This window comes from Tachypleus tridentatus, chromosome 12, assembly GCF_004210375.1.
Source record: "Tachypleus tridentatus isolate NWPU-2018 chromosome 12, ASM421037v1, whole genome shotgun sequence".
Lineage (NCBI taxonomy): Eukaryota > Metazoa > Arthropoda > Merostomata > Xiphosura > Limulidae > Tachypleus > Tachypleus tridentatus.
In genome coordinates, this window is record NC_134836.1 from 75227913 (window position 1) to 75246081 (window position 18169).

The 18169-nt window shown below is 35.4% G+C and overlaps 1 protein-coding gene across 2 annotated transcripts in view; it reads left to right on the forward strand.

Annotated features, from left to right (window-relative positions):
- LOC143233651 (ecdysone receptor-like) overlaps positions 1-18169 on the forward strand; it is a 103434-nt gene that overhangs the window by 65851 nt on the left and 19414 nt on the right. Inside the window, exon 1 of one of the 2 annotated variants that reach the window (XM_076470109.1) lies at positions 2499-3702. The exons of the other annotated variant lie outside the window; for it this stretch is intronic. Coding sequence (XP_076326224.1) covers positions 3468-3702 — 235 coding nt within the window. The 5' untranslated portion in view covers positions 2499-3467. Of the gene's footprint in view, positions 1-2498; positions 3703-18169 lie in introns of those variants that run through there. 2 annotated transcript variants of the gene reach the window in all.

Below are 18169 nucleotides of genomic sequence, written 5' to 3' on the forward strand. Positions count from 1 at the left end.
ACTGGAGGAGGGTGTAGAAGATTTTAAGGGAGGCCAATAAATTAAGAATCTAAAATTGATCTGAATTTTTAATAAAATTTTCATTAAATCAAATCAGTTTAAATGTAAAATTGTCTATAGAAGTTTTATTTTGTTACTAAATGACACAAAATGAATTTATTATATATAAAAGCTAAAAATAATATCTGACCAATTGTCTAGACTTTTAGGCATGTTGATTACATGTTCAACTATGGCTGTTTGTTTAAAATTTGCTGTAAATTTAATACAAAGAGACGCTAGTTACCTATTTTCAGAATAAAACTGTCGAGAGCGCCATCTATGGTGTGGTAAGCAATATGAAGTGTTCCACTTTCAGATCTTAAACTTCTAAATGTTAATAATTTATTACATATTCTAACGAGCGACCATTTTATAAAAAATAACTGTAATAGAAGATACTATTCGACATCATTAAAGATGTTCTGTTCTGTTAGAAACATGACAAATGTTGGAGGTTATCATATTATAGCAAGTTCCCAACACATTGTTGGTGTGAACGTGCTTTGTAGTCACTTCGAGAAAGTCTGTAAAATTGATAGGTGAAATGAAGAAAATGTGTCGTTGACTACTGTTTATTTCTTCACATTACAGAGTACTAAGTTTATTTATCATATGTAGCAAATTGTTACGTTCTGTCGGTACATCTCCTGGGGATGTATGTAATAAGTTGGAACGTTCTGTCGGTACAAGCACTCTTAAAAGGGTTATTTAGCTCATGTTTGTAGATTCATCTGATAATACATTTTATGTCTCGCATTTTCACATTAGTAATTGCGATCTTTTCTTTACCTCACGTCATTCGTTTCGTATATTGTGGCTCCTTGTTTGACATGTTGAAACATTGTCTGGTAACTTAACATAGCTTTTCCTTCAATACACAATTTGAAATGTTAACATGGTAAGCTGCTACTGTTACTTTCTTAACGCGTCCCTCAGTAAACTACCATATCGTATTTTTTAGCTTATCTTTAAGTAAGTTGCTGTGTTAAATATGGGATTTTACGTATGTTTTCTAAATTAGTGAAAACTGGGAAGAAACGGGAATGGAACTAAACTAACTTTGAACCAAAACTAAAATGATTATTTCTATAACCAAAGGAGTAAATTATCTTAACACTTAGTAAACCAGTACTCTGGGTTATTACAATTACCATGTTAACACAGCGCTCAATAAACTGGCACTTTGGCATATTACAACTGTCCTTATTAACACAACACCAAGTAAACCAGTACTCTGGGTTATTACAATTACCATGTTAACACAGCGCTCAATAAACTGGCACTTTGGCATATTACAACTGTCCTTATTAACACAACACCAAGTAAACCAGTACTCTGGGTTATTACAACTACCATATTAATAGAGCGCTCAGTAAACCGGTTGTTTGGGTTATTACAACTGCCTCTATTAACACAGCACTCAGTAAAGATTTAATGTGATGACTATTAAATGTTCCGTAGAAAACTCATTCTATGGTGGTTTATTAATAATAATTTCGAGTTCTCTTTTAACCAATCCAAAGCTCCCGATTCTGTATTCATGAGTTGTTTACTACATACCACAAAATTTTTATAAAAATCCGAACATTTTGATTTGTGAATGGCAAACATGTTTTGAAACGTGATTGGGCAACCAAACTTTGCAACACGCCCAGCTTGGTATTAGGTCGTTGCTCTTCACCTTGGCTTACTGGCCTTTCGTAAGTTTTGTTGGTTTTGTTGTTGCTGTTTTTAAAAGAGTGACAGCCTTTCCTTTGTTTAGGAAATCCGGGCACTTGAGATATAATTATATTATTTTATTTTCACGTTATATTCGTCATACCCCTACATATGCTGGTGATAATTAAAAAACAAACTAGGTTGTAACGACAGCCGTTAGCAGCGTGTTAAAGTGTAGTTTTAAGCCATTATGTTAAATAAAAATAATTATGAACCACAACAATCAACATATATATATATACGCATAGTATAAAGTAAAAGAAAACGATGCTGAGTAATTAATTACTATTGTTTATTTTTTAAAAATCCATTGTAGTGTGCGTCATAGTTTTTCTTGTTATTGTTAGGGCTTTGATAACAATATTATGAGTACACTTTGCTATAATCTTCCAACTCTATACTTATTTATCAAAAGGATTAAAATGTTATATGTTTTTAAAACACAATTAGTTTTGTGTTCTTCTCTGGGCATGTTTACAATTCACGAAGATTGTAGCGATGTAAACATATACTACACCTGCCTTTGTGCCCACACCCAAATAAACATTTAGAACATCTACCCAGTATAACGTTTGCTTTCCAGCAAAACACAACCTTGTACCAAGAAATCGACGAAAGTGGTCCTACCAGTAAAAGCCAAGGTAAATGCACCTGCGGCGGTCACGTGATATCCAGCCACCATGCAGGGAAGGGTGAATGGAACACGCGGCACATCCCCCTCAACAATTTTAACCAGATTCACTGCTCGTATGTTAAGTGCTGGTGTGGAACTGGTGTAGCTACGATAACAAAAATATCTCTTGCACCTAACGAGAACAGTCAGAAATTTATGTCTCCAGGATCGAATTAGTGGTGCATGCTCTACAACATCGAACGCTGTGACGTCAGATATTGGAATATTGATCAACGTGAGGACGTTTCTAGTCATGACATTGAAACAGTTTCGTTGGACTAGTAAACTCAGCAAATGACTTCGTTGACAAGTAGGTTTTGTTGAACGTGTTGTTCGTATTTTAGACTGTCAAAGTTACACAATCAGTGTCAAGTTGACAGTGACGACATAGACAGCTTTTCTAGCGTTGAATGAGGAATAGTTATTGTCAAATATTCGTCTAACCACAATACATCTTGTTTTGATTTTTGTTCAAAGAATGGTGATTTTTCAAGCAGAACCAACTCTTAGGAATAGTAGACGAAACATACCTGTTCTCGAATTCAATTCTGGTATAAAACATTGTGCAGAGAAGAACTACTTTCACACTTTGACTTTGTAGAAATATTGTTAAGAGAAGATATACTTTGATCTTGTTATGAGAATATTTTTGTACTGAAAGTGAATTTTATGTTGTTATACCTGTTTTAACTCTTAAAACTTAGCTTTTCTTTTTGCTTCACCTGGATAATCAAGTTGTGAAGTTCCTGTTCATAGTGCGACGTCGTAAATCCTTGCGTTTGTAAAGCATTTTTCGAATTATTCTTAAAAAATATTTACGATTGCAACAAACAAAAAGAACCGCATAGCAGAGACGAAAGGTCACAGGCAGTAGTTTGGACTGGGTAGAGTAATTCGTTAGCAAGATCAGTGAGATAAACCAACCAACCTGGAGGTCGAAACGAAAACAATTAAACTGGATCCTCTGGTCCTGTTTTGGCTTAGCCAGACCAGACCGGATAGAGTGGACAAGGGGTCTAGTAAGAGAAAAAGAATGGAGGACGAAGAATCGATCCTACAGGCTCCCGTACAGCCCACGAAAATTAAAGTGGAGCCTGAAATGGCATCGGTCAGTTGTTGCAGGGCAAGATCAGTTGGGGACGAAAGTTCGCCGGAAGTGACATCAACCAACCTCAGCTCGGACTGTGGAACCGGCTTTAGTCCTGTCCCCAGCTTGACCCCCTCAGATATTGGAGAAGTGGACTTAGATTTCTGGGACTTAGACATCAGTGAGTTAACCACGACTTCTTTGTTTTATCTTCTAGTGTATAGGTAAGAAACTCATGTAGTCATGCCGTTGTAAAAAACTGTTGAAGAACTGATACAAAACCCTAAGGTACGTAAAAAAATACTAACACGAAGTCATATCGCGCTTTCCAGTTTAACTCGGTTTTTTAAACATTGATTGTATGACACCTCTCCTACTCAGGATAGGACCAACAGACGTAACATGTCCTATCATAAAAGGTATGGGACCAAAGAAAGTGGATGGTTCTACCTCAGCTCATTGCAAACAAACCTGGTGCATACGTAAGGAATTGTGTTTGAGATTCTCACTTTCTCGCTCGTGCTTCACTAATCACACCACATTCAATAATTTGTTATGTAATATTAGAAATTTTGTCGGTCGGTGACAATCAAAGGAGGCCTTTAGGGTGTCATTCCAGGTTTGGTTTATATATGTAAAAACGGCTCCTTTGGGTTGAGAAAATATTTTACGTAGAGGAGCGAACAACGTTTCGACCTTCTTCGGTCAACCATCAATCAATGTTTTACATTTAAAAAACCGAGTTAAACTGGTTGACCGAAGAAGGTCGAAACGTTGTTCGCTCCTCTACGTAAAATATTTTCTCAACCCAAATGAGCCGTTTTTACATATATATTTCTCTAGAAGTGGGTTTTCTCGACATTACTGATTATTTGGTTTGGCTTGGTTTGTTTTGAATTTCGCGCAAGGCTACACGAGGGCTATCTGCGCTAGCCGTCCCTAATTTAGCAGTATAAGACTAGAGGGAAGGCAGCTAGTCATCACTACCCACCGCCAACCCTTGGGCTACTCTTTTACCAACGAATGGTGTGATTGACCGTCATATTATAATGCCCACACGGATGAAAGGGTGCACGTGTTTGGTGTGACGTGGATTCGAACCCGCGGTCCTCAGATTACGAGTCGAGTGCCTTAACCACCTGACCATGCCGGCCCCTCATTCTAAAACAATAAGAAAAATTACCCCTCATTCCATCTATTAAATGACAAGCTAAGTAAGCACAAAGCTGCACAATATTTGTGGTATGCCCACCACGTGTAAGTCTGCAGGCTTATCGCTGAGCCATTGGAATGCTTTACTTTTGTCTTTTATTTTTTTTCAGTTGCCACCCTTGCAATCCACTCGTTCTCTAATAATAAAGATAATAGAACACGTGACCGTGTGGTCAGTGTAAATATTATGTGCTTTATTACAATAATTATCCTAAAGACCAGCTGTATTTATGTGCCCATAGTTTTGCATTAACGTTGGTACGTGTTTGTCCAGCGTGTGTTAATAGATAGGAAATGACCATTAGTTAATTGTTTTTCATATATATATATCACAAATATAATACTCAGACTGAATAATCATAAACAAAATATTTTACCCATATATATTTATATGACATGAAACAAAATAGAAATGTTAAAAACCTCTATTATTTCTATCAATTTAAAACAAACAGATAAAAACGTTCACAAACATAAAAAGTATAAACATCAGTTCGTATTTTCAATATTTTATTGTATTCAGTTTCTAACGTAAAATATTTCTCGTAAGACTTAGCAATGTACAAGCATGCATTTTTTAGAGCTTTATATATGTTTTAATGCACAGGGAGAGTATGACATTTAACGTGATTTTTAAAAGCATTAATCAAATAAAAATTTATTTTTTTCACTACCAGTACCAAAATGGAAATATTTGTAAAAGATTTAATAATACATTACCTAACGAGTTTATTAACAAATAATTAGTAAAATATTTACATTTTTGACATGAAATTTGTATAAATTTGTTCTTAAGTGTAAGTTTTCTGATTCTTCAACATGCGATTGTTCAGAATATTTAAATTTTATATTAGATTTGTTTTTCAAACATATACATCATGTTTGTGTTTAATACTTTGAAAAGAAGAAAATACATTTAATGATATTAAAATAATATATTTTTTTATATTTTCTCTGGTGAATGATTAATAAAATGAACATCAGCTCTTACATAACTTTGTAGTTTATGAGAATTATATCCACAACACAACACAGAATGGTTCAGTTACCATGTTTTTACAACTTATAATTGATCTTTTAGAAATTTTTACTTAAAGACTTTTTATACGAATGTATTTTCCCCTTTTCTGAAATATCTTTAACTTTTTATTTAATTTCATGAATTTTAATGTAGAGGTGTCTTCTCTATTTTATTTACATTATTTTGTATAGTATTTACTTTTGTTTTTAATTTATTAACAAATTTTGGAATATCTTTGCAGTACATTTCAAATATTCCAAAACCGTGTTGCTATGATATTCTTGATCCATGATAACATAAACTTTATCAGTTGTTTGAATGAAATTATTATTTCATATTTTAAAGTTTATTAATGCATTTCTTTCGTTTACTGAAATTTTTGTCTTTAACTAGAAGAATTTGATAACTGATTTTTTTGTCACGTGACTAGAGGTTGCATCAAATTATAGATTTCTTCCTTTTAGAGGTGCAAAATTACTTTTAACTGTATTAAGGATCCAGAATGTTTTAAGATTAGTGATGATCTTAACTTCCTAAAATTGGTATGTCTCTAATTTCAGTTATGTTTGATTTATTGCTTGGGGTGAAGGATAAACCCTTTCATTAAAAGTTTAAATAAGTTCCTATTTTTACAAAGAAACTGAACTCAAAGTCAACACTTACAAGGCCTTTACTGGATAAGATAAATGTTTTAACTTCTCATAATAGTAATAGTTTTATAATAACTGAAAACAGTTGTAATCTTCCTTTCACAAAGCTAAGCCTTTTAGGGCGACTGTTTTATAATAACTGAAATTAGTTGTAATCTTCCTTTCATAAAGCTAAAACTATAGGAGTGACAGTTTTATAATAACTGAAGGAAGTTGTAATCTTCTTTCTATGCAACTGTTTTATAATAATTGAAAACAGTTGTAATCTTCCTTCCATAAATCTAAAACTGTAGGAGTAACATTTTTGTAATAACTGAAAACAGTTATTATTTTCCTTCCATAAAGCTAAAACTATAAGAGTGACAGTTTTATAATAACTGAAAATGGGATGGTAATGTTAGTCGCTGAAGTCAGTGGGTTCAGTTTATCCTAAAAAGTATTTCAGTTAGTTAGGTTGGTAGGTTCAACTTACCCTAGATGGAAGTTCACTAGTTCAGGTTCGTAGCTCAGGTTAGTAGGTTCAGACTACACCATATGGTAGTGTCCATAGGACAGGTTAGTAGGTTCAGACTACTCCAGATGATAGTATCAGTAGCTCGGGTTGGTAGGTTCAGACTAAATTAGATGGTAGTGTCAGTAGGTCAGGTAGATAGGTTCGGACTACACAAGATGATAGTGTTAGTAGTTCAGGATGGTAGGTGGACGGTAGTGTTAGTAGGTCAGATTGGTAGGTTCATACTACACCAAATGCTAGTGTCAGTAGCTCAGGTTGGTAGGTTCAGCTTGCTCTGTTAACAGGAACGATGATTTTGGTTAATAGGGGAGAAATATTCATTACTGGCTTTCTAAGTGATGTTCCAGCTCTTTCAAATTACCGTAACCCTAATTTAGAAAATAAAATTATAATCATAGTAAATTTATATATGATGTCTAGACCTCCACTGTATGATTGTAAGAGGAAAAATAAAATTACTATGAATACAAAATATTAAGGAAGTGACGTCAGAGCGTCTTTTAAAGATTTATTAACGCATATCTTTACACTTTATAACTTCCGGAACTAACGAATCCCGGCACAAAACATTTAATCCTGCTGAGATGTACACCAGCAGATATGGATGGTAGAACTTTGGGTTTTACAACAAACACTGAACACTTCCACCAGCTTCTGTCAGTACATTTCAAACACTTGTTCTAGCACTACCGTTTACTACTGTGATGCTGTTTTAGTCATAAAACTATAGATGAGTGTCCTGTATAAACACTTTTTAACCAGCTATCGATGAATGTTCTGTATGGACACTTTTAATCAGCTATTGACGAACGTCTTGTATGAATACTTTTTAACAAACTAACGATGAGTGTCCTGTATGAATACTTTTTAACCAACTATCGCTGAGTGTCCTGTATGAATACTTTTTAACGAACTAACGATGAGTGCCCTGTATGAATATTTTAACGAAATATCCATGAGTGTCCTCTAGGAATACTTTTTAACCAACTATCGCTGTGTCCTGTACGAATACTTTTAACCTGCTGTTGATGAATGTCCTGTATGAATACATTTTAACCAACTATCAATGAGTGTCCCGTATTAATACTTTTTAACCATATTTTTTCATTATTTATGAACAAATTTGCTTATAAATTTAGAATTTGGTTGGTATACATAGCGAGTGAAACTAAACATGAATAGAATTAATATTGCAATTAATCCTATCCAACTAATTACTTATGGGGTCCCCATTGGCGTGCCTCTGCCCCCTCAGTTGCGGAGCTGAAAAACTGAAGAATTGGGATAAAAAGTAGAGGTGTATGATGTAATTTGTTTGAGCTGAAGGAATGTTGAAATATTCTGTTAATGATATTAATCAGCTAGAATGGTAACTACGATAATAGATAAATAAATTAAGGGGATTAAATTACTTTTAACTCTCTTGAAGTGCATATTTTAAACTATCAAACACGAAATTCATCACACTTACACATTTCATATGATGTCACTTTTTAATCATCGAATAGTAGTAACGTAACTATATTCCATTGCCAGTAGTTTATGTCGGCGTTTCCTAGGAATGAAATTTTGCCGATATTAAAAGAACGAAGCTTTTTTCTTGGTAGATCGATTCGAATAGTGTGTGAAAGATACTGTTAAGTTGTATAGAACTTGCCAATTTGTTGGTTTCTATGTCACTAAAGCTACTTGCCACCTTCCTCTAATTTTGAACAGTTGACTAGAAAGAAGGTAATCAACTTTTAGATTACACTTTACCAACTAACAGTGGTGTTGACTGATAATGCCCCTGCAGCTGAAAAGACGAGCAAGATAAGCATCTGATTTCGATCCCATGACACTTTCTAGGGAGCTAACATAAGGGGTAAGCTATTATATGGAATACGGTTCACACCCATACTAAGTCAACACTCAGAGTGCTTGCAATTCTTTTTGTGAAGTAAGCAAGTAGAAAAAAAATATGTGACCTTAATAGCACCAAGAGCAAAGAACCTAGAAACCTGACATTTTGTAATCATACTAAGTGGACCCTGAGGGTGTGCATCTGGGTATTATTACTTATCTACTTGCGTATATCCATAATAATAAAAGGGCGTGTCTTTGTGTGACCACCATAACTTCTGGCCACAAAATAGTAACTGAAATCGTAGAACGTTGTAGCAGACAAAATTATAAAAGTACTCAATATGAATATTTAGTGAAACGGTATAAACAGCAAAATTAAATTTAACAATTTGAGATTAGAACAGTGTCCGTGGTCCCAAAATTTGACCCAGAAATCGGAATTCTGTTGTTTAAGTATTAAATAAACCAATGTCATCCTTAACTATGAAATTACAAAACGTGGGGGGACTTAATAAATACATTTGTGAAACTATTTACACACCAAATTAGGCCCTGCATGGCTAGGTGGTTAAGGCGCTCGACTCGTAATCTGAGAGTCGCAGGTTCGAATCCCACGTCACACCAAACATGCTCGTTCTTTCAGCCATGGGGAAGTTATAATGTGACGCTCAATCCCACTATTCTTTGGTAGAAGTGTAGCCCAATAGTTGGTGGTGGGTGGTGATGACTAGCTTCCTTCCCTCTAGTCTTACACTGCTAAATTAGGAACGGCTAGCGCAGATAGCTCTCGTGTAGCTGTACGCGAGATTTAAAAACAAACAAACGTTTTTTCTTGTAATGAAGCCACTTGAATTTTCCGCTTTCCTCTGTACTTTTTATTTACTTATCGTTTAACCATGGTTAATAAGTTGTTTTTTTGAGGGGTGTTGAATGTATTAATAAATATTCATTATTAATATTCAATATTAATGGAACATTTATTATCAGCTTTCTTGTAGATGTTCCAGTCTTTGGAAATGGTAGTAAACCTAATTCAAGTAAAATAATAAATATATAATTTTAAAAACAAATATATACAATAAATAATGTTATGTTGTGGATTATATCCCGTAAAGTCTGATTTATAAATGAATAAAGTAAAATCGGCAATAATCACAATTCAATGAATTAGTTGATTCACACCCTAACAGTTGGTGTGCACTAAAAGGGATATGATATATGTATATATATGACACTTAGGCTATTACTGTGGCTTTCGCATACAAGGTAGGCGGCGGCATTCTATTATCGGACGAAAAGTCTCAGCGTGTGTGTAACATATTCTCTTGTGTTTTATGCACGAGTTCTCAAAATTGCTAAGGGCTGAATATTATTTCGTTTGTCGTTTATATATTACTGTTCGCCGTATACAATCAGTATTAAATTCAAATCACAGGTGTGGTTCTGTAGAAAGCCACAAACAACTCATTAGTAAATAGTGTTTTGGTACTTCTAACATTAGTAGTATACTAGCAACTAATTGCTATAAACGGTGGAGAAATCGGAGAATAAAAAAAATCACGTATTCCGTCACACACGTGTTAAAAAACATATTCAAACAATAAAGGTTTGCAGGAAAACATGCAAGTTAAATAAATAGATTTGTTGAAAAACAAATACTTTAAACACGCGAATTTCAATATCTGTCTTCATATTTCTCTTAACTCTACTATATATAAGCTCAAATAGCGGCGTAACTAAATCACATGAAGCTACATTACATGACAGGGGAAGGGGTCATTAACCACTGTTGTGGGGTTTTAAAGAGGATGGGGCGGAGACCCGTGGACTTCATTCGTTAGTAAATTATAGGTAGACGCGTCCATTTTTGGGCGTTGGAAGTTTTCCGTCTTTAGTATGATTATGTAGTTAGGAAAGGACACAATGTGTTATATGGTTACTGTCTGTAGTACAGATCTAATGTTTCATTGATTGGGTACTGACTGGCCTAACGTACTTCTGGTTTTATTAGGTCGTGCTTTGATAACTGTCTGCAGATTGCACAGTTTTTACAAATTTTTAGACTGATCCATCACGTGAGTGCTCAGTAAGCAGGGCTCAACTAAATGTTTTTGATAGCAAAGTGTGTGGTAAAAGAAACAAATAACCATAGTTCTACAACGGATAATAATCCTCAATGGAACGAGGTGGTGCATGGCATTAAAAGTCAATGAAATAATTAATATAAATATCTCTATACCTACAATTGCCTTACTTTCACTCTTGGCTAAGTGGTTAGGGTGCTCGACTGTTAATCTGAGGGTCACGGGCTAGAATCCCCATCACACCTCACATGCTCGCCCTTTCAACATTGGGGGCGTTATAGAGTTCGATCAATCCCACTATTTGTTGGTAAAAGAATAGCCCAAGAGTTGGCGGTGGGTTGTGATGTCTAGTTGCCTTCCCTTTAGTCTTACACTGCAATATTTCTTCTCTTGTAGCCACCAGATATTAGAAAACCTGTACCTAAAACCACCTATTATAGCTATCTCCCACCCCTTATTCTGTCAGAGTATTGAACACTCCTTGCCTTCGCTGACGTGTATGATTATCGAACAAGGTACATACTGTTGATTGAGATGGGTAGAGCAGTGGGTTGCTGGAATTAAAAAAAAAAAAGGAAAGAAACCAAGCTCGACTGCACCAAATCCTTCCTTTGTAACTTGTCTCTGATCTCACTCAACGTCCACATACTTCCCACCATGTCGAAACTGGATAAACCGGTCGTAAGCACGTGGAAAGATAACCTGACGACCGTGAAACTCGAAGTGAAACTGACCCAAGCTGCCATTAGGACTATTTACAGCAATCAGTATCAGTCAAATAAATAGTTTTCTAATTCTAGTATCTTACTGTTCTGGTCTGTAAATCATATTAAAAAAAATTAGATGAAATTTTGGACCATCTGATACATTGTTTAGGCAGAGTATTCATGATAAAATTATGTTGAATGGACAACAACCGCCTCTTTTTAAACACAATTATAGAAGACGACGTTTAGAAGGGGGGTGAATATCTTCAAAACGTCGTCGACTGTACTCGTGTTTCTACAACAGGCAGTTGTCGTCCATTTGACCAAATGTCATTCATCTCGACTGGAGAACCCTTGCGGTCCCCAATTTACGAAACCTTGGTCTATTCTAAAAATGAAACATGCCCAGTAGAAGTATGGCTAAGAAGTAACGAGTTCTCTCATTATCAGTGTGTTTCTTCTGCAGAATATCCAACAGTATTTGTAGTTTTTCTTTATATCTGAATTTACTACTATAAATAGTTAATAATCACTTCAGATACTTTGTACCTTTTCACGGATTGGGGTTGTTCTTGAATTGTTCAACGTTTCCAGCTCTGCGCAGAGAATTTCATCAGCTTCGGGAAACACTTTACTACCCCAATTATTAACTACAGTTCACACCATTAACAGTTAATGTTCGTCACAAAAGTTATGTCACTCAGTCTGATGAGAGCTGATATTAGGTGAAAGGTGTGGTGACCCTCCATATGGTTTGTTTTGAATTTCGTGCAAAGCTACTCGAGGGCTATCTGCGCTAGCCGTCCCTAATTTAGCAGGGTAAGACTAGAGGGAAGGCAGCTAGTCATCACTACCCACCGCCAACCCTTGGGCTACTCTTACCAACGAATGGTGTGATTGACCGTTATATTATAATGCCCCCACGACTGAAAAGGCGAATGTTTGGTGTGACGGGAATTCGAACCCGCGACCCTCAGATAACGAATCGAGTGCCTTAACCACCTGGCCATGCCGAGCCTTCCCTCGATACGATTGATGGAGTGTTGTTGAAACAGTATAAATATTATTATTTTCTTTCAATCATAGTTTATTGTTATTAATATTGTTTCATCCATTGACGCTGAGGTGCAGTGCTTGTGAAGTTAATTCAACAAAAGTAATCGACGTTACAAAGTTTCATTATTAGTCACTATCATAAAAATCCAATATGTAAATAACTTAAATAAAATCAATAATCATTACACTTCGCTTTACTTGCTCTCCAATCCATACTTTGATAATTGTCGTTCATATAAACTTGATGCTATATTGCTGTGTTTGTCGAATCCTTATGGGCTTGGTTACACGAAAGGCCACGTCGGCATTGGATATGGTACGCGTTGTGCAGTTGGCATATCACTTTTTTTTTTCATCACTCATAAGTTCTTATGATATTTTTCGTTTTCTACAAATTTTGGCCCCACTATTTCCAATAAACAGTTTACGAATTCTGGCCGTTTTTTTATATTTTGAGGACCGAGTGAGGTCTAGTGCTGAGATGCAAACAGCAGGTCTAACGTTCGAGCTGCTACATACACTATAATTTAATATGCTGTGACTATTATAACCATAATAGACAAACCCTACTGCTTGTGCACATAAACAAATGCGCTTTTGACCTAGTGAACCCTCTCCCATCCCCTTGGTTTTGAGTCAGTAATTCTACATTAGGAACCTCTATGTCTGAAGCTTTTAGGATGTATAACCTAACTACTTATTTCATGTGTCGAATACGATGCTGTTGATGTCACACCCCCCTTGATAAACCATTTTGATACTCGTCGTGAGCGGAGCATAGGATAATTTACTGTGTAGCTTCATGCTCAAGAACAATCGATCAATCTGATATCGATTGGTAAATATATCGATATTGTAATATGATACACAGATTTCTCTAGTTAGCACTGGACTTGTATTAATATTAATCTATTTACAAATAATATATATTTATAATAGTTGTTGTATCTCTCTTAAATTCCAGTTATCGAATTTTACATTTTTACTTTCGTCTGTGCTTTAGCCCTCACAATAGTTTACATAGGATATTCCACGCGTTACCTGGATATCATAAAATAAACGGTTGTTTTGTTTTTGAGTTAAGCACAAAGCTATGCAATGGGTTATCTGTGCTCTGCCCACCACGGGTATCGAAACTCGGATTTTAGCGTCGTAAGTCCGCAGACATACCGCTGAGCCAATGGGGGGCAAATTAAACGGTTTATATATAATAAAATTTAAGAAATTGCATTGTGATAGTGTTAGAGCTTTCGTGAGTTTGGGTTGTCCGAACTGCAAGCCTAGCGTGGCAACATAGTTAGGGCGCTTGATTCGTAGTCATCACGGGTTCGAATCCCCGTCACACCAAATATACTCGTCCATTCAGTCGTGGGGGCGTTATAATATGACGTCAGCCCCACTGTTCTTTGGTAAAAGAGTGGCTCAAGAGTTAGCGGTGTGTGGTGATGGCTAGATGCTTTCCTTTCAGTCTTACACTGTTAAATTAGGGACGGCTAAAGCAGATTGCCCTCGTGTAGCTTTGCGCGAAATTCATAACAAAGAAATCAAATCGCTAAGCGAGGAGCGTGGCCGTCATGAATGTCCGGTAAGCTAGCCCTAGCGACGTAAAATAGCTAGAAAATTCTGTGAAACTAATATTTGAAAAAAGAAAGTGTCATTTAAGTCAGTGATAAATAATGATGAAATTATAGCCGTTTTGTTTCGGTTAGAATAGCAGTGTAAATAGTGAGAAAGAAAGTGCCAGTCCTCTTTGGGTTCACCATTCTCAACGTAAAAGGTACTTTACACTTAAATTATGCCTAATTGAGGGGACGCTTTCCTTCCGAGTACACTATTATTTGATAATCAGTAGGCCACGCTCATTCAGCTTAATATTAAAGATTTATCTCCGTTTTCGATGTATTCAAGATTAGATAGAGGGTGAATTCTATAAATCCATTTATTATTGATGTAACTGAGTGGAATGTATTAAATCCATGTAGAATATTTTGTTAAACACTAAAAAATAGCTTCACGTGTCAGAGATCATAAAATAAATGTTCTTTTTGTAGGTGTTTTAAAGCTCTCACTTGAGACAGCTACATTTATTTACGTTACGAGTTTTTTTAGTTTATTATTTAAAACATTATATCACTTTGAGTAAGACGGGAATTTCTGACTTTGTTTGAGGTCTTCTTAGACTTCAGACCTCCTGGCGGAGAAATCATTTGACGAAATTTTAAATAACAAGCATTGTGTAGTATCTGTATTTAATTGCAATTTTTTCCATGAAAATAAATCTTAACTTTTTGTAGTTGCATAAAATTATTGCTGAAAATATTGACAATGTTTCTGCACGCGCTGTTCTCTGTTCTTTTCGCGCAAACATTATAAAACAACTTCGTACTAAAGAAATAAACAATGTTTGGCGTTCTCAAGTTGAATAACTAGGAAAGATATAAATGTTTATAATTTTGTAGGCGTGTTTAATTTCCTGACGCAATATCCGTCTCATAGGAGTGATAAAAACTAGAGTTAAGGAAGATAGATATTCAACATCGCGTTTCTCTGACTGATTTGTTTTGTTTTCGATTTCAAGCAAAGTTACGCAATGTAGACTGCGCTAGTCGTCCCTAATTTAGCAGTGCAAAACTAGAGGGAAGACTGCTAGTCATCACCACCCACCGCCACCTCCTGGGCTACTCTTTTACCAACGAACAGTAGGATTGACCGCACATTATAACTCCCCACAGCTGAAAGTGCGAGCATGTTTGGTGTGACGAGGTATTGGAACCCGCAATCCTCAGACTATGAGTCGAGTGTCTTAACCATCTGGCCATTCCGGGCCGTCTCTTAACTGAATAGTGGGATATTATAACGCCTCTACAGTTGAAAGGATGATGAGATTCGAACATCGGACCTGATCATTATAAGTGGAGCACTACACCCGCCAGACCTTTAAAGTTTGAATGGGTAACAAAGAAAATATTATTATGAGTTCAGCACAGTAACAAAGGAACAACGACACCCAATGATGAAAAATTCTTTATCGAAATGTTTGCCATTGAATACTGTGTTAAACGAGTAAGTGATTTCATCGTTACCCATTCAAGCCGTTATCGGCATTGTGGCTTTAATGTGCAAACTGAGTTATATATTAATAACTACTCGTGAGTGAAGTGTTAAATTTCTGTTTTCTTTTCTATACGTTCCCCACTAGTACAGTGGTAAGTCTACGGATTTACAACGCTAAAATCAGCGGTTCGATCCCCCTCGGTGGACTCAACAGATAGGCTCATGTGGCTTTACAATAAGAAAAAACATAGAAAGAATCGGTCATTTTCAAAACCTCATTTTTTATTTGACCTTCTGAGCAACTTGGTCATTCAAAATTAAACCTTAATCCTATTTATAATAAAAAAGCTGGATTTTGAAGATTGTCATTCAATATAAACTTAGAGTTTTTTTTTTATATATAAATTAGGCCTAACAACAATTAAATGAATCATGCCTACTATCTTATATTAACCCAGCTTCCCGTTAGTACAGCGGTAAGCCTATGAATTTACAACGCTAAAATCAGGGGTTCGATATCCTTCGGTGGGCTCATCAGAAAGGTTGAAGATGACATGGGGCATATTAAAGATATATCTTATTCCAATCCGGACTTAGCATAGTTTTAAAAATCGGAACAATAGCTTTAGTAAAGGCTTTATTATAACACTTTTTTTTATGTTTTCAACGAATCACCGAGGCGGACGTTGTCTAGATATCCCTGTCCTCTCACCTTGAGACTGCCTACTTCTTACATACCATATGCAACCAAGCAAGAAGGGAATCTTATTTCATGGAAGGTTATCTGTAAATCTGTATTTCTTACTCAACAGGACTTTCACCTGTCGAGAGTGACGTCATTGGTAAGCTTTACGCTCGCTTGGTGTCGCCAAGGTCATTCCTAGCCTCGGGCCTTAGAGGTTACAACCTGTTACCAGATAGACGGAGTTTTTTTTAATGTGGTGAGAAAACACAATGGAATTACGGTAGTTCTGTCACGAACGAATATATGAGAGAGAAAAGTGATGTGATTAAATGACACGACTTCTTTTGTTTTTATATGTATTTATAAATGAGCGAAATATTCGGTTTTACCAGATGCTTTCTTATCATCAGCAAAAACATCCTCGGAGAATATACCGGACGCCCAACATATCTTTTTTTGACCCGAAAGCTCATATAAGATCGATATTTACACGTCCTCTTGGTTTAGTTGAATTTCTGTGGAACTTAAATACGAGTCATTCCAGTCTTGTAGGAGTTCTTAATTTTTCTAAGTAGAAAAGAATAAAAGTATGTGTAGACACCCTAAATACAGGCTGAAAAATTATCAGTTGCTAGGCTTGTCACAAATTTCTTGATTTAAGTAGATGGGTATGTTGACCTGAGCAGGGCACCTCACCGGAAATATTTATTTGTATGTGTTTCCTGTTCGTAAATATTTTCCACCGAATACATTTTCCTTTCTCAGTAGTTAGTAGCCTTAACGTGATAACATAAACAAAGAGGGATTTATGTTCAGAATACGTCTTATGTACAAACATGATAATGAACATGAGAGAGAAAACAGAGCAATAGTCTCTGATAAAATAATAAAATATTTTCATAATTAGTGAAGTCAGTGGTACATTAGTACGCTTGAGGGCTAATGGTACAAAAATTCCAGGTATGATCGCTACGGCGGACATAACTTTACGTTTGACCAAAAAAAGAAACTGAAGTCACTAAATTGTTGAAAAAGTGCATATTTTTAAAGTAGTGCTATAACTTTATATGTGGCGTTGCGATAATCGTGATTAGTTCTCTATTCCTACCCGAAATTAATAGTAGAGGGAAAGTGATTTAGGCGAGAGCTCCCAGGATTTAAATTGTTTACATATGTTAATTAAAAGCTTGTAACAAAAGAATATTTCATTAATTTTTATAATAATCTTAACTTTTCATTTTTCTACTTTTTATTTCAAAATATATCCCGATTCTTTCACAGGTAGTCCTGTTTTTTAGTCGTTAGAAAAGGGTATAATATTTTTATTTTTATTGCAATTTGAAGAACGTGATTTAAGTGTGCTGCAATCTGTTGGTGTTATAAAACTATTAATTGGCACTATGGAGTAAAACTTGTGTAATTTCTATACACTTAAATAAAACACGAAGATAGCTTGATTAGCTCAATATTTCGTTAAATTGGATTAGCGAACTTGTACGGTACAATATCACACCTGACGAAGGTGTGATAGCGAAATATTGAACAAATATAATAAAGTTACATTCCCGAGATATAGGTTATGATGTTATAGAAATGTCTCATAATAAACTAAAAGTTTGCGTTAAACAAAGTTGGCAATAATTAAAAACTTGAGTAATTTACTAATATGTTGCCCTATTTTATCAAGAAAATAGTCTTATGATGAATAAAAACACAAAATCCGAGTTATTTGACACAATGAAATGTAAAATCTTTATTAGTTATAGCTGACTAGTTTTGGTAATAGTTACTTTTAGCTGAATCATTGAAGACTCTAGTCC